Source organism: Dreissena polymorpha, chromosome 13 (genome assembly GCF_020536995.1).
Source record: "Dreissena polymorpha isolate Duluth1 chromosome 13, UMN_Dpol_1.0, whole genome shotgun sequence".
Lineage (NCBI taxonomy): Eukaryota > Metazoa > Mollusca > Bivalvia > Myida > Dreissenidae > Dreissena > Dreissena polymorpha.
In genome coordinates, this window is record NC_068367.1 from 27,118,754 (window position 1) to 27,144,695 (window position 25,942).

Below are 25,942 nucleotides of genomic sequence, written 5' to 3' on the forward strand. Positions count from 1 at the left end.
AAATACATGTTGTTTTTATAAATTAAATCATTGGGAACTTTTTTAAATAATATTTAAAATTAAACTGATTTTCTTTTCAATATTACCCGTATGATCAAACTCGGGTAATGACACTTTTACAGACATGTTCATGATATGGTATGCATATTAACATCAACAAAACATAAACAATTATGAAACACTAAATAATAAATAATATGGTACACGCTGGTAATGCGGATACTTTGATAACCGATGGCACTTCGAGAGAACAACACAGGCCACGCGCGAGAGGTAAGTTCCTCTGTTGTTTTTAAAGTGATATCCTAAAAGTTAGTTTTTAGACAAAGCATATGTTTTATATACGGTGTATACTTTTCTATTGGGAATAAAATAAATCACGGTAGAATGGTTGATTTTTCCTCCTCAAATAGAAAATTTGGTCGGTAAACAGCATGAACTTGACGAACAGTTAACATTTCAACACATGTAAGTGCTTGATATTCCAGCATGTAGAGTATTCACTGTGCTTCAAATACTAAAATTGTGATAGTATTTAATGAAATATAAACGAAGATAGGGCATGTTTTAATAGGTGGTATTCATGAAGTTGCATACACTTTGAAAGGGCACTTCAGGTAACAGAGACTTTCAACAAATGGGACACTGATAACCGAGTTTTACCTTTTACCTGAAATGCATTTACGAATTTATGTGCATAGTCAAGCGCGACACATTGGGAATATATGCATAACTTAAATACAAACACATGCGAAATATAACCAATGACGTTGTTCGTTTTCAAAAATCACATTTCTATCAATTAATACAATTAATATTATAATTGCAATTTGTAAATAAGATTTAAATGCTTATTTCTAAAGAATTATGTCATGTGACGACCGAAAATAATTGTCTACATAATAAACTTGTTTTCGTAGTGGCAACTTGTGATTCAGAGAGATGAAAATACAACGGATCGTGTGGATCAACGCGATCGTGTTAAATTTTACTTATATCAGGGATCTAAATAACGAGAGCGAAGGGGTCTTTAAGGGGCGAATACACCTTTGTTCTTCATAACATCCTATGTCGTTTGTGATCATTAGAATCACATCATCAAGACGATACTAATGCGTAGCCACAAAATTAATAAGATAATAGAAAACTCCCTTTATCTTGAGCCCTGCTTATATGGAGCATTTTTTTACACAATGATAACGTAAGCTCGAAGTGCGATTCAACTGACCCTAAATCCTTTAATTGGTTGAGTTAAAAGAATTTCGGACCTACATCGCTGCTGATGTTTATCTTTAAGTAGCAGTTTAAGCAGAGTGATGTTTCGTGACATGTTATCTAATATATAAGTAAATGACCTTAGTACCTTTATTAGGACATAATTATACATGCTTTAGATCAACCGTTTCGCTACAAGGAACGTTAGTTCAAATTGTTTAAGCTCGTGTACTATGCGAAAATCCGACCGCTGGGTGACTCGAAAACTGGAAAATATATGGTCATATTGACGGTACTCAGCAGACATATCGAATTAGTTTCACATTTATCTTTCACATTTCTACACAATCATAAGCATATTCCAAATGGATCGGTAAGTCGTTTTTAATCTACTTCAGTACATACATATGTATGCAATGCATGCTTACTATAACAGTATTCCAAAGCGAATTCTACATTTCTGATTCACTAAAAAGAGTGTGTTATATCTGGCAAATGTGTCGACTAATCGGGAATAGAAGTGCCATTGTCATTTAGTTGATCGGTTAAAGAAGTGTCAATGAACATTTGGCATCTGACTCTTTAAACATTTGAATTTTCTCAAATACGTTAGTAAACTAATATGAAACATGTTGTAACATTAATTGATATATTGAACTTTTATTTCGAAAAGTAAGCACTTTCTCTGTTTATTTCGTAGTACATTTTGTATTTTTATTTTGTTGAAATATGTACTGATCATCCAATTCATGCTGATTATCGATGGAATTGTATCTTTAATTTGATATAATCCATCGTTTTTCTGCGAATTTCTTTCTTCGCAATACAAAGTGCCATAACATTAAATGACCAAACAAATGTCCCGTGTCTGCAAACTGAATGAACAGAACATAAATGCAAAAAGCTGAAGAACTCTCCTCTCGCGCGTGGCTTTTGTTTTTCTCTGTTTTCGAAGTTCCTTCTATTATCAAAGTATCCGCATGCACGGAGTGTGGTATGTGTTTGACCTTTTTCCGAATATACAAACCGCAAAAAGCGTAGTTTTATGGTTATTACACTCGATACCAGTGGGCAAGAAGAAATCCCTTCCATAACATAAAAGGCGCCTGATTTGATTAAAACGCAGCCAAGGAAGCTCAATTAAATTCGAAAATACATATTGAAACAATATAACAAATAGACTTGAAAACAAAATTAATTAAGTCTTATTTCTCTCAATCATAGTGTTATGTCGTTCGTTGGAATATAATGTACACACACATGCATATCAATAGAACTTAATATGCCACTCTGTGAACATGTTCTTTAAATATTTCTGTTAAATAAGTGACGTTTTAATTGTCCAGTGCGAAATATTACACTTAAAATAAGTGTATGTTAAAAAGATCGTATTATAAATCGCGTGTTTTGCTGTTATATGAACAATAATGCTAAGCTAATTATTGTGATAAATGAAACGACTTACACATTAAAGTGACTGACAAGTTACCTAGAGCAATTTTCCACGCCACATCATTGTAGTCCTTAAAAACAACAATGTAATTGTGTTCTCAGTGGAAAATCACTATAGTCGGTAACAACAACAAAGTGACAGTGTTGTCTGGGGAAAATTACTTTAGTCCGTAACAAAAAAAGTGACTGTGTTTGCTGTGGAAAATTACTTTAGTCCGTAACAATAACAAAGTGACTGTGTTCTCTGGGGAAAATCACTGCAGTCCGTAAAACCAACATTGTGACTGTGTTGTCAGTGGAAATTACTATAGTCCGTACCAACAACAAAAAGACAGTGTTGTCTGCGGAAAATCAGTTTAGTCCGTAACAAAAAAAAGTGACTGTGTTGTCTGTGGGAAATCACTTTAGTCTGTAACAACAACAACAAAGTGACTGTGTTGTCTGTGGAAAATCACTAGTCACTGCATATTAAAATAAAGAACAATACGACTTTGCTAGCATATTTGCCAATGGACAACTTGCCGACCAAGATGCAAAAAAGCCCCTTGAAATCGGTAAAATATCTATCGTCAATCTAGGTATTTACAATATTAACAATATATATATAAAGATAAAGAAAAGTATAATGTGTACTAATATACAGATGATCGCCGTCCATACCATACATTTGAAAGCAGTGTCTATTCCTCAGCCCTCGTGTTTTTATGATCTGATTATCATAATGTATGTTTCAACGTCCGATTTGACAAGGTGATATACCAGTAATAAAATAGATAATATAGTATGCAACATTTCATATTTGCTATACAATATTGTATTTTATTTTAATAAACCAATTGTTGGTCTGTAACCACAATAATACCTTACACGTTGAACCACATGTTGCGCATTGTGTTCTTGTTACATTGTCTGTTTATGATACATGTAATTTTGCTGAATAGCTTGAATAATAACGTGCATAATATGACTATTGAACTGTTATACAGATCAGTAACCCGTATATGTTATGAAAGCAACACATTATAATTCTTTTATAACCAGTTTAGTAGGGTTATCTCTCCTAAGCCTTATGGCTCATATCGTTATTGCTGTATATCGATGATGCAATGAACATGTTTCATACAAAATAAAGCAACAATTCCCTTCATTTTATTTACAGAACAAGTTAAACAGTTCTACTATAAAACAAGTAAAACTGAATCAATATGCATACGACTTTCGGTTTTCAAAACATATTATTTACAAAGGGTTTGTTTTCATATGGATAAACATCCGCTTACCTCTACATAGTAATTTATATTTAACAATTACATGTATCTTTACAAAGCACACGTTAATTGGTCCAACGCAACTTTCAAAATAGAAATTTAATGTCTGGAAGACACCAACCGTATAATTATAGTAAATTATTTACACATATATAGCCCTTCAATATAAACCTGATACTCGCGAACTATGTTAGCAAAACATACGCGCTTGAATTGATTCCCGTTTCCATTTTCGGGTTTGTTCGTGCATGTTTTCAGGATTTGACTATAGCACAACAGTGTTATTCAACTCTATTCTACTAAACAACAACATAAACAAGCGAAAACCGTAACGTTACTTTAAAGATACATTATCAATAATCAAAATATAATATAGTGAACAAGAGAAGAAACCATGATTGTAATATTAAATGCTGTCATGTACTCTGTCTTCCACATTTAAACACGGCTTATATAAGAATAAAATAACAGTGGGTTGATTATTTGATAAATGCATTGTAATGCCTTAATACATAAATGTATTTGCTATAAATATAAGGCTGAATTTATGCATATTTTAGGAACGACGCTACTTATTGACATTGTTGTAATTTTTAGAATTGAACGTAACTTAACGTAATTTAAATAATTTTAATTTGTTGTCATTATGGAAAAGTTATTTCATCCTTTAGACGATTAATAAATCAATTAACAGGAAGATAGAGACTTTATTTAGATTAGAAGTGTTTTGACAATATTTTTTACGCAATTCAATTAGCAAAACTAATATGAATGGCTTTTAGTAGAGAGTTAACCCTGTACAATTGTTACCACTACCGTAACACGTTATTTTGCTATAATTCACTTACCATTTCTTGTAAGACGGTAACCCGGCAATCTATGTAAAAAAGGTTTTAAAGTTCATGTCGTTGTTTAAGTTTGGCTTTACGGGTGGGGATGGGGGTTCATCGGAACGAAAAGAAAAGGAAGGAGGAAAGTAAGAGAAAGTATGAGGAAATAAAAAAACAAGAAAATTTCTCCAGAAATGGCGTGAAGATTACAAATAGATGTCTTAAATAGATAAATATTGATTTCAATAGCATTAGTAAGGCAAGCTAATAAAAATGATTTAATCATAATTGCGCATCTCAAAGCACAAGAAAATACAAGTTGAATGATAAATATAAGGGTTTTTATAATACTTGGGTCAGGGCACATGAAAGATTGGTCAGGGCTAGTAGGTTCTGCATTTACTAGCCCGAACGAGCTAGTTGAAAAAAAAGTTAGTGTTAAGCCCTGATGTGTATATATAATTATCACAAAAAATAGTCGACAACGACGGATTTAGGGTTAAATTTCCCGGGTACATTTTAGTATATTTACTGTACCCGGGATACATGTAAGTATACTTAAGAGTACCCAGGGTACATGTACGTAGTACCCGAGCCGACAATGAACAATCGAGCGATACTGGAAGGTGCAACATCTCTCACGCCCCCTAGCATCGCCTTTAGCAGTATTCAATTCTCAACAGGAAAGTGCTAGAGTCATTGACCCCGAGGGACAAGAAAAACAATTGATTAATGTTCGAAATAAATAATTTGATTAATGACAATTCTATTATTTGAGCCAGGTCACAGGAAAAGCGCAGTCAAATCAGTATCCAATTAAATTATTTGATATTATCAGAAAAACGCTTTTAAGCAAACAGCTTTCAACCGACTGCAGGCTGATCTAGATCCAAACTGGCCACAATCGCCTTAATGTCTCTTTTGCTGTGACACAGTTCATTTAACTTTAAAATGATAAAAAAGTACTAACACTAAGAAAGAGTATACAAACCAGTAAAGAGTTTGAAATCAATGTTGAATTTCAGGACAGCTTGGTGATCTGCAAATCCCCGATGAAATGTTGATATCGAGTATCATAGTCATTCAATAAGTCGCAAAATGCTAGAATACAATTTATAAAGCACAATGTGACTTATATTGATAACTAAAAATACCAGTATGCCAGTTTTGCCGTGTCACGCTGTTACGATCCAGAAAGTCCTTCATTCACATCGAGTATATATCCTTCGAATTCCAACTATTGTTATCATAAGCGGAGATTTAGTGAATAAATAATTCATATATCCTAAATGACAGCTTCTCAATAGCGAAAACTTATTTAAAAAATCTCTGAAACTGCAAGGCACCGAGGTTTGGTATTCGGCATGTAACATCAAATGGTTGCCCTATACAAAGGTTGTTCAAATCATGCCCCAGGGGTCAAGATTGGTCCCACCTTGTGGGTTACTTGTTTTAATAATATCTCTTCCGAGTTTGAAAAAGGTTGCCGTCAATTGAAAAACATGGCCATCAGGGGGTGCAAGTTTCCCTATACGGCTATAGCGAAACATTGCGAAAACTCTAGAAGTCGCATTTTTTGTCCAATTTCCATGAAACTTGCTCAGAACATTTGTTCTAATGATTTCCCGGCAAAGTTCGAAAATGGTGTCGGAAACATCACAAAAGATGCTAAGAACCGTTCAGTTTTTCAAAGTCTCAGGTGAGCAGCCTACGGCCCTCTTGTTATAATACTATGTCATCAGTGATTTCGTTTTACAATGTCAGATGACATAAGATGTGTCCCTAGAATAACCTTTTTTATGTTGTTATCTCTAAATTAAAGAACATGTCGAAAGCTCTTGTAATTTTTTCCATATTAATATGCATTAACAATAAACAGTACTTCATTTTTGATTATATGAGCCTTGTTCAGGGAAAACTGGGCTAAATGCATAAGCGTAAAGTGTCATCCCAGATTTGCCTGTGCAGTCCGCACAGGCTAATCAGGGACAACACTTTCCGTCAAAACTTGATTTTCGGTAAGGAGGGACTTCCTTGAAACTAAACATACCAAAAAAAGCGGAAAGTGTCGTCCGTAATTAGCCTGCACAGACTGCACAGGCTAATCTGGGACGATACTTTAAACACATGCTTTAAGCCCAGTTTTCTTAGAAAAAGGCCCATATTATTGTTTATGAAGCATATTGTAGAAAATTAAAGTCCCTGTAAAACGTTGTCAATAATACATAAATAAATGACAGTTTGTAGTTTTTGTTATTTATTTTTGCTTTAACTTGGCTGCTGTGAAAAAAATGCCATGGAGTTATTAATAAACTAACCACCCTACATTTTCTTGTTTATTTTTGTACTGATTGACTTTTGATACTCAGTCTCATGTACAAACTATCATACGCAAGATTGTGACTCTGACGCAAATCACTGTTGCTTATAAATTTATTTTGAGCTTAAAAACAAAGATATTGTTAAAATGAATTACTTTTACAAGATGTATTGCGAAAAAATAGGTCGAGTCGCAACAAAGGGTACCACAGCACAGTTTGCCAAAGAGCGTTAGCCTTACAAATGACAAGCTCAGTTTTAGTGGTTACTCAATACGCAATACGGTTATGCAACAAGGATAAGCGCACCCGACTCGCAATCGCTCCCAAGTTTTGTCATTCTTAATGACGCGTGTCTTTAACATAAACTTAATTGTCAATCACACAGTTTTATGACGGGATATGAAAACGCCTAAATTTTCAGCGTTGTGATGTCATTAAATCAATTTAAAAGCGTTAACATAGTCCAATCAGTTCCTTTGAAAATACATATTTACAGACGTAGGTTCATACTGAGACAGGTTCAGGGACAGACGAGACAAGGAAACATATTCTTTCACTAGCGGCCAATATTACATGACTTCTGCCATTGGGCCTAGCACCATCACAGTTAAATCATGAGGCTGTAATGAAGCCTGATTCTCTCCACTAGAAATGTTTTGGCTCATTGCCCTATTGCGCAGCCGTAAAATAAGCCAAATATAATGCAAAAACCACCCACATCTGCAGCGTTCGGACAACACATGACGGTGCGGCCTCACCGCGCTCACGGACAGCGGGCCGCGTCGATTATTTTGAATGTTTAAAATGATCACTCTGATCGACGTAAGAGGCGATAGCATGGCGCACCCACAGCGTTGCTAAAGACTGCACGGCGCGCACATAGGCGTTCTGCTTTTTGGACGCCATGGAAGCGCCCGTTCCGGTGTTACTTGGGTTTAACAAGCCGCTACTTATAAATTCGTCGCACTTGACTGAAGAAACAAATCGTATCGGTTATAAGTATATGAACCAAGTAGATTCATTTCTAACATTTCTAACTGTAACTCCGTATTTTCAAGTAGCCACATCAACGAAACATTTCAACGCATTTATGGAGGTACGGTCAACGCATTTTGCAATCGTCGCTTTAGTATTTAATGCAATAGCAACAGTCGCATTTTTATATTACCGGTAAACTGCGATTTTTCGCATTAAGACATTCCTTATTTCGTATTTGCAGTTATGAAGTCAAACTTAAATTTGACATTTATAATGGGGAACATTAACTATGACTGCTCGCTGCAGTAATGTAAAAATATACTACATAGCGCTATTGATGAAATAGTGGATTTGAACTGGGCCGATTCTACGAAGAGTTATTTCGTTGAAAATAACCCTACATAACATTTTTTCTCAAATAATTGTCAATGTTTTCTTTGCATTGAACGTGTTATCACAAAACTAGTATACGGTTCACACATAGAGAACTCTATTTTTAGGTTGTTCGATCTTAGCAACTACGTCTAGAAATTACATGTTGCACGTTACTATATATGTGTAAATTAATTTTAGTGCGTAAACATATGCATTGTACCAGAAACGGCTTCCTGGTGCAAATAGTGTGCTGCTTAGAAATTGATCAAGAGCTTAAAAATGAACAGAATTTTGATGAAAGTAACTATTTTAAATTTGATTTGCCAAACACCGGAGTCATACAAAGGGTACCACAGCTTGGTCTGCCAAAAGCAACTTGAGGGTAAGATGTGCGCTTTAAAAATGATAGTTACACTTAAATTTTCAGTTTTAAACGTTACTAAATATGGTAATGCTATAAGTATTCTTTATGTGTAGAACTAGTATAAAAAAGAGTATCTGAGGCAAACTCGTAGAAATAATTTCCACGTAATAATATCGAAACAGTTATAAAACTGACTCTATGTTCGAGAATTATCAGATAAGAATGAACAATGTTATATTGAAGACTGCTTGTCTGTGCTTTTTGGAAGAAGTTACAGCTTTAAAAGTGACATTACCTGCTCCGTAATAAACATTATAATTGTCGGATGAGTAATTATCGTTGTTTGAACGTGTATTATTGCTTCGTTACTCCTGCGTTTTATCTATGTATCACTTTTTGCTTAAATGCGACTATTTAAGTAACTTATAAAATGTAAGATTCCTTACTTATTTTGTGGAAAAGTCATTTAAAGAAAATACAACGACATCATTTAATGTCGACAAACGCGTCAATCGAAATAAAATCATTTGGATACTGACTGGAGAATATTATTTTTTAATTTGCACGTGTTCGGCGTCTAATATTTGCGTGCCGAAAAACGTATGTTATTCGGTTCATGAAAACCCGGCGACTGAATTTTCAACCGCTAAAAATGTGTAGCTAGCTGATTTTATTTTCTTATGATAAGTTTCATTCAAATGCGTTAACATAGTCTAAGAAATAACCTGAATCTTGAAAAAAAAAGATATGTACAGGCGAAGTTTTCTACTGTGATTCAAATAGAGGTCCTCAAAACGTCCTCAAAACGTGTTTTTATACTAGTGTGTAAAATATGCAAATGAAGGTCCACAGTTTGACGGCTTGTAACGAAAGTCCTCATAACGTTTGCATTGAAAAAATATGTGCACAATATGCAAATGATATGCAAATGAAGGTCCTCTTTGTGTAGTCCTCAGAAGTATAGTCAAACAAGATTTTTCATCGCTTTAGTTTTCTTCCCATTAGAGGGATTGTAACAAAGTTTTCGATAGCGCAATCCATAAACGGCATAAATATGAAAATAACGCATTTTTGGCGAAGCGCTCTGCCCATGGGAAAGGGACGTCCTCATATTCCTGATGTTTAACTCGGTCCTGACATGAGTTGTTGAACAAGTGTGTGTGTGTGTGTGTGTGTGTGTGTGTGTGTGTGTGTTGTGTGTGTGTGTGTGTGTGTGTGTGTGTGTGTGTGTGTGTGTGTGTGTGTGTGTGTGTGTGTGTGTGTGTGTGTGTGTGTGTGTGTGTGTGTGTGTGTGTGTGTGTGTGGTGTGTGTGTGTGTGTGTGTATGTGTGTGTGTGTGTGTGAGGGTGTGTGTGTGTGTGTGTGTGTGTGTGTGTGTGTGTGTGTGTGTGCAGGTGCGCGTGTGAGTACGTATACGATGCTACAACGTACATAATTTTTTAATAAAGGTTATACAAATGCGTTCTATTAAAATCTGTTGTTAAATGCTCATTCTTAAGTAATTATTTTCAAATGTCGAACGTTCAAAATGTGAAGTGGCCGTTTTACTCATGTTCTCATGTTAAATATAATATTTATAAATTAAGTGAAGTGGCCGTTTTACTCATTTTCTCATGTTTAAAATAATAGTTATAATCTAGTATTTACCTACCTTAAAAAGTAAGAATGCACATCCTAAATGAATATATACTTATTTGTGTATTTAAACTTACGTGTACGAAAATTGTGGAAGTATATAATTGACAGCTTACTATTTTTACTTTTTTCTTATACCATAGCAACCTTCTGCGTCATAGAGAATATGTCAAACAATAACTTATATATGGTAATACAAGTATAGTGATAAATTGACATGGAAAAGGCTACATTTAATTACATACAAAGCAGTACATGAGTCAGTAATGAAATCAAGTATATATATATATATATATATATATATATATATATATATATATATATATATATATATATATATATGAACATGTAAGGTTAAGTTCGAAACAAAGATTCAAAATTCGACAGAGTGTCAATGATGGTGATAAAATGAAAGGAAAAGGCTTTTATATATATATAAAACATTCATCATTTAAGAGAAATGTGTTATTTTAAAACAAATGTTTTAACGGTTGGCCGGACTGCCAAAATTCAGTGGAGAATTTTATGTTCAGAACAAATACTGCGTTGCTGTGTCCCTTATCTGAAAATAAAAGTCATTTCAATCTACCTTACACTGTTTGATCTTTAAGAATAACAATGGAAAATGCTGGTCAAAAAGAGATAGAGCGGACGCATGCATTTGCAAGCATGTTGTTTTTATTAAAGTTTACCTTCATATAATTTTAAGTTCATACATATTCTTATTTGCTGTTGTATGTTCTTTGATGTCATATATTACCAAACTACCAAACCAAACTACAATATTAAAGTTAAAAAAACCAATATTGATTGAAACAATGTAAAGTTTGTTCTATGAAAAAACTATGGACTCTAGAGAAGGAAACACTCGGTTATATTCATTTTTACGCCTTTCAAACATAGCTGCAGTAGTAAGGATGCGTTATGAAAGGAGTTCATTTAGAACAAAAAATAACATTATTAAGGACACATTTTAATTCGTTAATTGGTTGATCCATATGAAAGAACAATGGGCTTATAAATGACTAGATAGTTACCAACTCTATGGTACTGTCTGAACAAGATGTACGCATGCAGTTACAATCAATAACCAGTACGCAACAATGAAGGATCTACCAGAAGTTCCTCTGTTTTGGCCCCATGACATCTCTGCAAAAATAAAAAAAACAAAAACACAATGCAACTGCTAGTGAAAATGTACAAGCCTCCTCTCATTATGCTGTTTCAGATAGGCAAAGGAGGAGCATTATAAGGCTTAACACATTTTTTTTATACATTTAAGCCTTTCAATATGACCCATGATTCAGGTACAAAATGAGGTAATACGAAGTTTTTTTACACAAACATGCTTCAAACAGTAATGGTCTTAATTATTATAAAAACTTGTCTTAAAAGAATTATGGTTTTGTGACGCCATAAATTTAGAGACTGATGGTTTATTTTTATGAAGTCTTTTTAGTCGTCGGCAGATGAGTACAAGTAAACCATTTATAAAATAACGCATGAGTATATATATGCATAGTTATCGTTATTCTTTCCTTAAAAAGTTCTATATTTAGTTTTCACATGATTAACATTTATGTTATAAATGTGTTATGTATTTTATATTTACCTTCTTTGTTACACTGCGATGATTGAATTACGAATCCTTGCTTACATTTGCACAAGTATGCGTCTCCTTCTTTTACACACTCAGCGTTAGCCACACACTCGCCCTCTTCGGCCGCTCTCTTCCGACAGCCGTTAGAAATCGTTGTTACTGAGGTTTGTGTAGAGTTTGTGGAAGTTTCTGCATTTGTTGTCATTTTTGTAAATAGTGTAGATGTTATGCTTGGCGTTATAGTAGTGGTGGTTGTATCAATAGAAGTTGTTGCAGGCAATGAACGGGGGGTTGTGGGTATTGTTGATGTTGCAGCATTAGTTGCTTGTGCTGCATGTGGAGAAATATTCATTGTGGGCACTATTGATGTAGGAGCATTATTTGCTGTTGCTGCAGGTTTCACAGTTGTACTTGTGAGAATTGTTGATGTAGAATCAGCACTTGCTGCTGCAACAGGATGCATAGTTATGCTTGGCGTTATAGTAGTGGTGGTTGTATCAATAGAAGTTGTTGCAGGCAATGAACGGGGGTTGTGGGTACTGTTGATGTTGCAGCATTAGTTGCATGTGCTGCATGTGGAGAAATATTCATTGTGGGCACTGTTGATGTAGAATCAGTATTTGCTGTTGCTGCAGGTTTCACAGTTGTACTTGTGAGAATTGTTGATGTAGAATCAGCACTTGCTGCTGCAACAGGATGCATAGTTATGCTTGGCGTTATAGTAGTGGTGGTTGTATCAATAGAAGTTTTTGCAGGCAATGAACGGGGGGTTGTGGGTACTGTTGATGTTGCAGCATTAGTTGCTTGTGCTGCATGTGGAGAAATATTCATTGTGGGCACTGTTGATGTAGGAGCATTATTTGCTGTTGCTGCAGGTTTCACAGTTGTATTTGTGAGCACTGTTGATGTAGAATCAGTACTTGCTGCTGCAGGTTGCGCAGTTGTGCTTTTGAGCATTGTTGATGTAGAATCAGTACTTGCTGCTGCAGGTTGCGCAGTTGTGCTTTTGAGGACTGTTGATGTAGAATCAGTACTTGCTGGCGCAGGTTGCGCAGTTGTGCTTTTGAGCACTGTTGATGTAGAATCAGTACTTGCTGCTGTAGGTTGCACAGTTGTATTTGTGAGCACTGTTGATGTAGAATCAGTACTTGCTTCTGTAGGTTGCACAGTTGTGCTTGTGAGCACTGTTGATGTAGAATCAGTACTTGCTGCTGCTACATGTTGCACAGTTGTACTTGTGAGAATTGTTGATGTAGAATCAGTACTTGCTGCTGTAGGTTGCACAGTTGTACTTGTGAGCACTGTTGATGTAGAATCAGTACTTGCTGATGCAGGTTGCGCAGTTGTGCTTTTTAGCACTGTTGATGAAGAATCAGTACTTGCTGCTGCAGGTTGCGCAGTTGTGCTTTTGATAACTGTTGATGTAGAATCAGTACTTGCTGCTGCAGGCTGCACAGTTGTACTTGCGAGCACTGTTGATGTAGAATCAGTACTTGCTGCAGCAGGATGCACACTTGTGCATGTGAGCACTGTTGATGTAGAATCAGTAATTGTTGCTGCAGGTTGCACAGTTGTCATTGCGAGCACTGTTGATGTAGAATCAGTACTTGCTGCTGCAGGTTGCACAGTTGTACGTGTGAGCACTGTTGATGTAGAATCAGTACTTGCTTCTGTAGGTTGCACAGTTGAACTTGTGAGCACTGTTGATGTAGAATCAGTACTTGCTGCTGCAGATTGCACAGTTGTACTTTTGAGCACTGTAGATGTAGAATCAGTACTTGCTTCTGTAGGCTGCACAGTTGTTCTTGTGAGCATTGTTGATGTAGAATCAGTACTTGCTTCTGTAGGTTGCACAGTTGTACTTGTGAGCACTGTTGATGTAGAATCAGTACTTGCTTCTGTAGGTTGCACAGTTGTACTTGTGAGCACTGTTGATGTAGAATCAGTACTTGCTTCTGTAGGTTGCACAGTTGTACTTGTGAGCACTGTTGATGTAGAATCAGTACTTGCTTCTGTAGGTTGCACAATTGTACTTGTGAGAACTGTTGATAAAGAATCAGTACTTGCTTCTGTAGGTTGCACAGTTGTACTTGTGAGCACTGTTGATGTAGAATCAGTACTTGCTGCTGCTACAGGTTGCACAGTTTTAAGATAATAAGAATTGTAAATTTATGGTTATGTTTAGGATAAAGTAATAATCACACTTAAATTGAAAAGAGCATTAATTTGCATTGTTATGTGCAATGATTATATTTACGGTGAAATTAAAAACTAACATAAACATGCCGCTTCATTTTAAAAATCTAGAAAAAAACGCTGTTTTTGTACCTATAGAAGCTGTAGAAATGAACCGGGTGATGGTCAGTGCACTTATAAGCAGCAGGGTCCTCATTTCTTTCTGTGAAAATACAAATAAGTGAATACATATTGCAGTGGTTTCCATATTGCGTATTAATTAGTGTAAATTAAGTCAATTGTTTGATTAACTAAAATATTAATTTTGAACTGAGACGTAATATGTTCCGATGAATCAATACTGACAAGGCTCACATGGGGACATCTGCACGTATTCAATGCAGCATCTTATGTTCAAACCTTCATTTAATGGCATAAATATAGATTGTCGAAAAAAGACATAACATGTTATTAACATTTTTTATTATGACTAAGTAATAAATTGCATACACGTTTAAGTACACAAATTTTCGGGATGGCAAGAAATTGTCAAATATTTAAATTTTAAAAAATATTCGAGAAGGCTTTGCTATGCATATATCAGTTCCTTGTTATTTGGTTTTATACATAAGCTTATCGAGTTATAAATTTGCCCACTATTTCCAACACATCAGTTCGTCTATGGATCTAACAAGAAATATGTCTTATTGCAATGTTACCATAGTGTAGTGTCTACGTTTTGACATGTATCTGAAACTTTTTATCCCTCTGTAGATATTATCAACAGCGGATTATTATGATGCACATTATACAATATTCAGTTCCATGTACATGCTTTTCGACATTTACCGTATGTCATTTAAAAAACGTTTACACTGTCAACAAATCTGCACATGTTCTTTCATGCCTGTTATTCCTTTGCGTCAAAAGGCTGCCTTTTTCAAGTGAGTAACGTAAAACTCGAGAGCCATATGGACGAATGGCCATTACGAGGTAGGGCTGTTTATTAGTCAACTATTGAAATTATCTGAACGTATATAATATTGATGTATTTGAATGCGTTATGCTTTATTTTAATGTATACTGTTGAACATGTCCATGCATATATATTGCAAATCCGTACACAATAAATTATTTAAAACTTGCAAATCTTGTTTACGTACATTTAATGACGGACGATCAAATATTCGAATATTTTAATAACCAAATATTCGAAAAAACAATTTTGATATTCGCTGGATGACATTACGTTTTAAATAAAAGTAATTCAACGTTGTCTCAAACACAATTTAGGCAAATTTATATTTAAAAAAAAACGTTCATTCATATACTTACCTGTCACAATATAAACCTCGTTGCGCACAGATTAATATGATTTTGGAGACAAAATCTATTGATTATCTGCAGTTATTCCCAAAACAACGCTTTCCTAACTAATATGCAGGTTTAAACAAAGCATTAGAAAAGCATGTTTTTTTTTGAAGTACCATCATTGTACGTTTTTCAAAAATCAGTTTGTTAGATAGCGATGGCGATAGTATTGAGCCTTTTTTAAAGAAAATAACTTGATTCGTCATAAATGTTTGCTTTGCCAGAATGAAGATGTTCATGATTAAGTAGTTTTAGATTTAGATACCTGAAGTTTAAAATTGACTTAAAGTTAATATTATTATTTTGTTATCAGAAAACTTCACATAGAAATGTTATGTCAATATAGCATGTAACCGCAGCTTGATTTGCCATGCGAGCATTAATTGTAACCACTAGACCTGACATATTAAATGTCTATTAGATCGCAAAGTCTTCCAAACTAGGCATGCCATTTTTGCAACAGGGAATCGGAATATTGACTACAGGGGAATAACCGAGGAAAAAAGGTGTTTTAACTAATTTAGGCGTGTATAAAACTGTTTCGATCTCTAGACCTTTCATAGTGTGCGCCTTAAGTACAATGTATTTTTCATTTGTTACCTAGGAAATATTTTGTGTCAAGTTTTGTTTTATCAGTATCAGAATCAATAAGATGACGTAAGAATAACGTTCACTTGTGGTCAACAGAATGAGAGCAAAGGCACATTGACTGTCCTGTATGGTGTTCCAAAAATGCTTTCATGAACATCTTCATTCCAAAGTACACATTTATGTTGCTCGTTTTTCATCGCGTACGTCTGTATAACTGATAGATATATAAATCAGGGGTTTGATGCAATTTTAAGCCGAAATAAACACGTTTAGACTAATGATATTTACTTAAATATCATTTCTTTTGTTGATATAATACTTGAAAATGAACAACCTTTTCAAGATAACAAGATTGGTGTAAGTGCATCGCAGACGTAACTTGGCATTTTAACTCGTGATCCGTCAAATATTTTTATATCAGGATCCATATAAGGCCTAAGTTATCAACATATTAAACATGTTTGTTCAAGGTCAAGAGAAATATGTTATTTAGGGTCCACTCTGTCTTCTGAAAATGTCTTAGCTTTACCATTATAAACTTAATGATGATAAGAAAGATACCAAATTGAAATATCATCTTGCACTATTCTGTATTTCCCATGTACAGAAAATAGAAAAAAACACATCAATGTCTCTATTCGCAAAGCAACTTAGGGAAGATACATTGATTAAATCCATTTAATACAATTAATTCATTGTCTGTTGGTAGTTCATGATTAAGTAGTTTTAGATTTAGATACCTGAAGTTTAAAATTGACTTAAAGTTAATATTATTATTTTGTTATCAGAAAACTTCACATAGAAATGTTATGTCAATATAGCATGTAACCGCAGCTTGATTTGCCATGCGAGCATTAATTATAACCACTAGACCTGACATATTAAATGTCTATTAGATCGCAAAGTCTTCCAAACTAGGCATGCCATTTTTGCAACAGGGAATCGGAATATTGACTACAGGGGAATAACCGAGAAAAAAAGGTGTTTTAACTATTTTATCAAATCATTTTGAAAGCAAACAAACATGCTATTTACAAATAGTGCATGTGATCTATGTGGCTATCCACCGCATAATAAGGCAAATGGCAACAGTTACATCTGGTACCCATTACACTGAAAAATAATATCCATATGCAGATTAGAGAATACATATGAATATTAAATTTCTTGAATGAAAAAGGTAAACTTTAAAAACCAAAATACATATGCTATAAGAGAGATGGTCTTTCTTAAGATAATTTTATTTCTGAAACAGTTTTAATTATTTTGCTGACTATCGAAAGACATTAGAGATGTTTTGTATGAATCAAATACTTAGTCACTGTGTGCCTGTAATATCCAATGAAACTTTCATGATCTGAAAATCGGAAATTTTTCAGTCTCATTCACATATTTAAATCTTTAAGAATAAGAAATAAAATTATTGTAAATATAGTTAGAGCGGACTCAAATATTTACCTACTTTTTTCTTTCATTAAAGTTAAGCTGTCAAGTTCAAGCCATTCTGCAAGATAGAATTGCTAACCATACCAAACATGTTTCACTTAATCGGCATCATCCATGTTTACTTTGCCAAATGCGATCAGGCCATTTTAAGCGAATTATCTCTCAGCCCCATTGACTAGCTTCCCTGAAGTGCTGTGTACACTTGATCAGATGGTGAATATTCTTTTTCAAGTATTCTTTAATCAGGTCAGAATCAATAAGGTAAGGTAGCAGAACAGCACAATCGATTTCGCTAACGGTCATGGTCAATATAAAAGACACATATTACTTGATGATGATTTTGAAATTGCTTTTCGAACCATCTTTATTCTAATTTTCACACTAATTGTATTTTTCTTAATTGTTCACGTGCAAATAACTGTAAAATCTGTATCATCTTAATCAAGACTATTGTAAATGTATTTCACACCAGTGTTTTTCGTATCAAAAAATGGAATTTGTCATTTATTTGAATAAGGGTCCTTTTTAAGTTTAAGTAACCGAAAGCAGTAATCAATATCTGTGTGTGGTCAAGAGGGAAACGACATCAAGTGCCGATCATTCGATGTGAGAAAAGTACAGAATATCAGAGAATATACTAGTTCAGACGTAATACATTTTAATTTGCATTTCAAGGTTTTTCAAAAACCAGGCATGACGTGTTTAGACAATAACTTTTAGTCGTGATAACAAATACAAACTGCAAATTTTAATTTATAAGCTGAAATATTAGCTCTGTTTGAAAGGAAAACAAAGAAACGACTTGCAAGTAAAGTATGCTAGATTATATGTCTTGTCATACTTATTGATCTATTAATTGATAAAGAACATTTTAAATAGATTTCCAATATAAACACATTGACTCAATATGTGTATGAAAAATGTATTGAACAATTTATTGGATGTAAGAAAATAATTTCTATAATACGTATTTTTTACAATTGATAATTTAAAACCAACATATATAATTAAATAGGCCTAGAGAAATAAAAAGTACGAACAAGTTCATAATAAAAACAGTCATCTTATAATCAGAACTAGGAAACAATAAGAAACAATTAAATTCATTAGATAATAAAGCTCCATAAGTTATGGGTAGTTTAGAAAAAAACTAATTAATATATGACAAAATGCAAAAATAATTATTACAAACGTTAAGTTTAAATTAAAATAGTTGTAATATGTTGGATTTGTTTATATTTCATACACACAATAACATTATACAAAATTATGCATAATCAAACTTTCAACAAACTTCAATAATAAGTAGAACTTTTTATATACAACTGTATATAGTTAACATTATTTTAACAACAAATACATTTTAAATCAAATTCATTAGTTCGAATTGGTAACAATGGTTTTTCATGTTTTCAAAGTTATCCATATTAATTAGCACCAATGAATCCCTAAGCAAGCAATGCTTTTTGATGGTGTTTTGTTAAATTTTCGAAGAGTGTAAACGTAAACCATTCTAGACCAAATGTTTTATCGTTGTCATAGCGACCATCATGTAGAGCATGTAGGTCTTGGGCTCGAAGACTGTAAGTCCTTCATTTCCAGGTGCTGAAAATAATTTAAAACCGATATATAAATTAAATATATATTTGTTTAAATATTTTTAAATAAATACATTGAATTTCAATTTCAGTATAATGGGCGTATTGTTTATAGTTTAAATGGGCATTGTAAGATACATTATATTTAAATATTAATATGAACATATTAATGTCCATAGTGTTGAATATTAAATGGCTAGTGATAAAATAATTGTTAACATAATAGATATTTCATGTAATAATAAACAAGTATTATTGCGGTCAATTATATATTCTATAAATTACATAGGATACTAACTTGGTACTATATATTATAGCTGTCAAAACATACTTGTTTAAGCCCCATCTGATGGCACTGGTGTTTGAATGTTGGATATCACTATCTTGGCTCCCTCCGATGTTGAAGCGCTATTTTGCGGTATGCGTGTACTATAAGCAAATGTTGATATGTTACTTGCAGGTTTTGATGTACTGTTCGTGGGTGTCGTTGCGCTGTTTGCATGTGGTGATGTACTATTTGCAGATGTAGATATGTTACTTGTTGGGTTGGAAGTAATATTCGTGGGTTTCGTTGCGCTGTTTACATGTGGTTGTGTATTATTAGTAGACGATGATATGTTACTTGCAGGTTATGATATACTGTTCCTGTGTGTCGTTGCGCTGTTTGCAGGTGGCGGTGTACTATTAGCAGATGTTGATATGTTACTTGCAAGTTTTGATGTACTACTTGTGGGTGTCGTTGCGCTGTTTGCAGACGGTGTTGTACTATTAGCAGATGATGATATGTTACTTGCAGGTTTTGATGAACTATGTGTGGGTGTCGTTGCGCTGTTGGCAGGAGGTGGTGTACTATTAGCAGATGTTGATATGTTACTTGCAAGTGTTGATGTACTATTCGTGGGTGTCGTTCCACTGTTTGCAGACGGTTGTGTATTATTAGCAGATGTTGATATGTTACTTGCAGGTTTTGATGTACAATTAGTTGATGTTGTTGCGCTGTTGGCAGGTGTTGATGTTCTATTAGCAGATGATGATATGTTACTTGCAGGTCTTGATGTACTGTTCGAGGGTGTCGTTGCGCTGTTTTCAGGTGGTGTACTATTAGCAGGTGTTGATATGTTACTTGCAAGTGTTGATGTACTATTCGTGGGTGTCGTTGCGTTGTTTGCAGGTGGTGGTGTACTATTAGCAGATGTTGATATGCTACTTGCAGGCTTTGATGTACTATGTGTGGGTGTCGTTTCGCTGTTTGCAGGTGGTGGTGTTCTATTAGCAGATGTTGATATGTTACTTGCAAGTGGAGATGTACTGTTCGTGGGTGTCGTTGCGCTGTTTGCAGGTGTTGGTGTACTATAAGCAGATGTTGATATGTTACTTGCAGGGTTTGATGTACTGTTCGTGGATGTCGTTGCGCTGTTTGCAGACGGTGTTGTACTATTAGCAGATGATGATATGTTACTTGCAGGTTTTGATGTACTATGTGTGGGTGTCGTTGCGATGTTTGCAGGTGGTGGTGTACTATTAGCAGATGTTGATATGTTACTTGCAGGTGTTGATGTACTATTCGATGATGTCGTTGCGCTGTTTGCAGGTGGTGGTGTACTATTTGCAGATGGTGATATGTTACTTGCAGGTTTTGATGTACTGTTCGTGGATGTCGTTGCGCTGTTTGCAGACGGTGTTGTACTATTAGAAGATGATGATATGTTACTTGCAGGTTTTGATGTACTATGTGTGGGTGTCGTTGCGATGTTTGCAGGTGGTGGTGTACTATTAGCAAATGTTGATATGTTACTTGCAGGTGTTGATGTACTATTCGTGGATGTCGTTGCGCTGTTTGCATGTGGTGTTGTGCTATTAGCAGATGATGATATGTTACTTGCAGGTTTTGATGTACTATGTGTGGGTGTCGTTGCGATTTTTGCAGGTGGTGGTGTACTATTAATAGATGTTGATATGTAACTTGCAGGTGTTGATGTACTATTCGTGGATGTCGTTGCGCTGTTTGCAGACGGTGGTGTACTATTAGAAGATGATGATGTGTTACTTTCAAGTTTTGATGTACTATTCTTGGGTGTTCTCGCAGTGCTTGCAGATGGTGGTGTGTTATTAGTAGATGTTGATATGCTACTGGCAGGTTTTAATGTATTATTCGAGGGTGTCGTTGCGCTGTTTGCAGGTTGGTGTACTATTAGCAGATGTTGATATGTTACTTGCAAGTGGCGATGTATTGTTCGTGGGTGTCGTTGGGCTGTTTGCAGGTGGTGTTGTGCTATTAGCAGATGATGATATGGTACTTGCAGGTTTTGATGTACTATTTGTGGGTGTCGTTGCGCTGTTTGTATATGGTCGTGTACTATTAGCAGATGTTGATATGTTACTTGCAGGTTTTGATGTACTATTCGTGGGTGCCGTTGTGCTGTTTGCTAGTGTTGGTGTATTATTAGCAGATGTTGATATGTTACTTGCAGGTTTTGATGTACTATTCGTGGTTGTCGTTGCGCTGCTGGTAGGTGGTGGTGTATTATTAGCAGATGTTGATATGTTACTTGCAGGTTTTGATGTACTGTTCGTGGGTGTCGTTGCGCTGTTTACAGGTGGTGTTGTACTTTTAGCAGATGCTGATATGTTACTTGCAGGTTTTGATGTACTATTCGTGGGTGTTGTTGCGTTGTTTGCAGACGGTGTTGTACTATTGGCAGATGATGGTATGTTTCTTGCAGGTTTTGATGTACTATGTGTGGGTGTCGTTGTGCTGTTTGCAGGAGGTGGTATATTATAAGCAGATGATGATATGTTACTTGCAGGTTTTGATGTACTGGGTGGGTGTCGTTGCGCTCTTTGCAGGTGGTGTTGTACTATTAGCAGATGTTGATATGTTACTTGCAAGTGGAGATGTACTGTCCGTGGGTGTCGTTGCGCTGTTTGCAGGTGGTAGTGTACTATTAGCAGATGTTGATATGTTACTTGCAAGTGTTAGGGCACTATTCAAATGTGTTAATACGCTGTTTGAAGGTGGTGATGTTCTGTTAGCAGATGTTGATATGTTCCTTGCAAATATTGATGTAGACTTCATTGGTGTTGATGTGGTACTCAAAGTTGTTTGTGTGATACTCTAAGTTGATGAGTTTGTACTAGTATTTGTTCCGTTTGCTGAAATTTATATTATGAAATGTCACTCCAGTATTAGTTACACAAATACTTCAAAATACTAAATGCGATTAATGCTGCACATACAAGAGTTATATTTAATCTTACAGCTATTCAAACAACTTATCATGAAACTCAGTTTGTGGTACAAACGGATATTTTGCATGAATTGCATAGTAACAAGCACATGTGCATTGTATTAGTAATCGTTAAATTTACCTCGTGACAGATTGAACAGGCATTGTCCAAGAATCATCAAAAGCATCAGCTTGAGACTTCTCATGTTTGCCTTAAGTAAAACATGATAAAATCAATGGAATGATATTGACGGCTGACTAATATACACATTAATTGATTTATAAATCATTGTTTTGGTACTTGTTTAAACCTTTTTATAACTTAAATAAAGTTCTCAAATACATATTTGAAGATGTGCCCTAATAGATATCATAAGAAACACCCTAAGTTATATCCCAAAATATAACCTAAGACATGTACGAAGATAAAGCATATAAGACTTATGCTGAGAAAAATGCGAAGGAGTATCCTTAGATATATCCTATGAAATATCCTTAGACATACCGACAACATATCCTATGATATGTTACAAAACATTTCTTAAGGCATATCCGAAGACATATCCGAAGACATATTTAAGACTTATCCAAAGACATATCTGATGACATATGCCTAGACATATCCAAAGACATATGCTTCAACATATCCTAAGACATATCCAACGACATATCAAAAGACATATCCAAATACATTCATGTACCCTTTGAAATACCCAGTGACATTGTCTAAGAATATTCTAAGACATATAGGAATAAATATCCGAAGAATATATATATATAACATACGTTCAGTTTCAATTTTTATTTGTTCTTGTCTAGAATATAATTTGGCAGGTTTTGAAACTTAGGTGAAAATCTGTTTTGACCATCTAATGAATATGATCTTGTGGGAATATTCTGGAACGATATCAACCATAGAACTTTCACTTCCAAAACGATGTCAATGAACTGTACAATATCAAAGTCAATGTCTTACATGAAAAAGGTTCTATTTGACATTCGAGTTTCAAATGCGTTTCAATGTCAATGGTCAAAGCATATCGAAAAGACGACAGGACACGGTCTCAACACTTGGGTTGACCATGCTTTTACTATGGATGTACCGTCATTTGTTTTTTATTAGGGTAAAAACTGGTTATACCTAGGTAGCATTGTTAAGAGTGTCTCAATAAGCTGCAGACTTTCAATCAAAAATGAAAACATTACACACACTCATACATGTAAATGCTTGATAAAGACCATATAAACTTTAAGAGAAACATTTAAAAGTAGATTGTGCTAGATTATTATGTTATATTTATATTTCTTTATTAGAAGACAAAACATGCTTATAAAATAGTTACACATATCGATGGATAAATGTATCGATAACAAATTTATTTGTAGCCCTTTCTTTAGTTTATCCAATGCAATGTTGTTAAACTTTAACACATAAACAGCAAGCTTCGTTCGGGTGAATGTTTTTTTTCAAAGCTGCATTTTCAGCGAATGATGTTGGAACAAAGGGCGAACAAAAATTATCTGATTATATTCACGGAAAGCCAAATGAACCATGAAGTGACAAGAATCAAATGGGGTGCTTGACAAACCATGTTAGGTCAGCACTTTATGTTCTTTAGTTCTGCAACTTTTTAAGTTGCTTGATAATGAAGATAAAATGGTCGAGTTGTTGTGTTTTGCTTTTAACCTTTAAGATAACTCTTTATATTGACTTGCTCTAAGTAGTCTTACGTTGATAAGTCGACTCATACGTATGTTTTAGTAGATAATTTATAAGATATAGAATGTTGATACTTGCAAACAAAATGTCAACCTATGGACCTTTTTTAAAAATATAACATAACACTCTACAAATCCTCATTTTAATCACTTGTTTCCGATTGTGCTATCACACATTATTCATTGCATTGATAAGTATAAGTATAAATAATAAGTAGATGAAATGTGGTAACTGTTTCTTTGATGCAGGAGTTGCACCCTATGGTAAGATGGTTCGTTCCCACATAAACTAGCCTACTATATGATCGTTCTCATGAGATGTTCAACACATTGCACCGGGCTTTAAAGGATGGAATTTAGGTTGCATAATTATTGTAACCCAATGTCATATTAACTTTTGTCGATGCTTGCACGATACTCATTTTACAGTGAGTTTGATAACAATAATCTTGTTAAAATGGTAATTATTTGTAAAATATAAATTAAAGGATATTGTTTCTTTTTTACTTAACGGTGTAATATATTTTTGAATCATATTTGTAAAACTATTGTCATGCTTATTGTCAAACATGAAATCAGTTTGTATATATTTACGAAATTGACAGAGTGGACGGTAATATTTTGGGATTTTGAATGTTGTGATCATGTTACAGGAAGCAATTGTAATGGTACATTTCTTTTTCGAGCCGGAGGACACATATTTATTTCGAGGTCACAAGGTTAAAAGTCAAGGTCACTGAAGCCTGTGACTTGAAAAACATGTTTGAATTGTAGCTAATGAAGGCTTTAATCCATGATCATCCACAATGATTTGCGGACTTCTCTGGGGGAAAGAAAGACAAAGAAAGTCAAATTTGCGTTTAACACGTAAAACGTAAAGGTCATATGGGGTTTACTGTTTTCTTCATAGATCAGTGTGTTTCCACATGATATCTAGAACACTGTACCTAACAAAAACACCAGATTTATATGTTTTTAGTTCTTGAGGAACGACAGAAGTCAATGAGTTATGAGGTCAACCAATCAGATTTCCATGTAAGATCGTTTCATGCTTAGGATCAAATAAATTAAGACTAGTGTACTGGTTTGTCTTGATACATGCATGATCCTTATTGATTTTGAGATCAAACGATAAAAGCTCAAGAACACATGAGCACGCAATATTAGAATGCTATAAATATTTCAACATTATGATGACTTACATGCTGGTTGGAGGCATACATATTTTCACATACATCTCTGTTGTGTTCCAATTTTTAATTTGTGGACTGAACAGTGTTTATCTTGACAGTATTTAAGTAACGTTTGAACGAATTGCGTGCATCCGAAACCTAGGTGACCAGGTAAAATCTTAGAAAAACATTATTACCATCAAGAGGACAAAATAATGACTCAATTAACATTTGTCTGAATGTTTAATGTCTATGATAAATATGAAAATGGGTAACATGTCTGAAAACATTTAACCACCAGGTAAATTCTAAGAAAACAAAAGGTGTTACCAATCGCAAGGCCACCTTTATGCCTAAATGTTTATAAAACTTACTGAAAATGGTTATATATTCTCAATTTAAACCGATATTGAATCTTGTGCTTTGAAAAAATAGGTAACCAGGTTAAATTAAGTGAATATAAAAGTTAGAACTTTATAGGCCATTAATAAAACAGTGTTGGTGACAATTCGTCAGAATATTTATCTTAATAATATACAAACAGTCTTAAAGCTTGAATCCGGCTTACGTGTCCCCAAAACTATGTCACCAGTTCAACAAAAAAA

General features: G+C 34.4%; 3 protein-coding genes across 17 annotated transcripts in view; 1 reads left to right on the forward strand and 2 right to left on the reverse strand.

Annotated features, from left to right (window-relative positions):
- Window positions 1-25,942, forward strand: part of LOC127855708 (A-kinase anchor protein 9-like) — a 477,990-nt gene that overhangs the window by 384,619 nt on the left and 67,429 nt on the right. The window lies entirely within an intron of this gene.
- Window positions 10,659-15,803, reverse strand: LOC127855709 (uncharacterized). 15 transcript variants are annotated; one of them, XM_052391495.1, is made up of 8 exons: window positions 15,549-15,803; window positions 14,367-14,436; window positions 13,316-14,167; window positions 13,199-13,258; window positions 13,004-13,141; window positions 12,051-12,539; window positions 11,476-11,587; window positions 10,659-11,000 (listed from the first exon to the last, which is right to left on the reverse strand). In XM_052391495.1, exons 2-7 carry the CDS (start codon window positions 14,428-14,430, stop codon window positions 11,481-11,483), a joined length of 1,710 nt encoding a protein of 569 aa, XP_052247455.1. In that variant the 5' UTR covers window positions 14,431-14,436; window positions 15,549-15,803; the 3' UTR covers window positions 10,659-11,000; window positions 11,476-11,480. The 15 variants fall into 15 exon arrangements, with proteins under 15 accessions (XP_052247455.1, XP_052247454.1, XP_052247463.1 ...); XM_052391494.1 differs by having other exon boundaries at window positions 13,004-13,027; window positions 13,085-13,141; window positions 13,199-14,167; XM_052391503.1 differs by adding an exon at window positions 12,947-12,970 and having other exon boundaries at window positions 12,051-12,299; window positions 13,085-13,141; window positions 13,199-14,167; window positions 15,549-15,802.
- On the reverse strand, window positions 18,751-21,633 carry LOC127854532 (uncharacterized; the record flags this gene model as incomplete). The annotated part of the gene is made up of 2 exons (XM_052389597.1): window positions 18,751-19,226; window positions 19,551-21,633. A coding segment is annotated over one exon (1,785 nt), but the record flags the coding sequence as incomplete, so codon positions are not given.

What these genes read in the sequence shown, in the direction of transcription:
- LOC127855709 (XM_052391487.1), bottom strand. Translation starts at nt 14,430, where the DNA reads ATGAGGACCCTGCTGCTTATAAGTGCACTGACCATCACCCGGTTCATT. An exon ending in CATTTCTACAGCTTCTATAG is followed by an intron (nt 14,168 to 14,366) that starts GTACAAAAACAG and finishes TGCAACCTGTAG; the next exon opens with CAGCAGCAAGTACTGATTCT. An exon ending in AGCAGCAAGTACTGATTCTA is followed by an intron (nt 12,540 to 13,003) that starts CATCAACAATGC and finishes CAACAACTTCTA; the next exon opens with TTGATACAACCACCACTACT.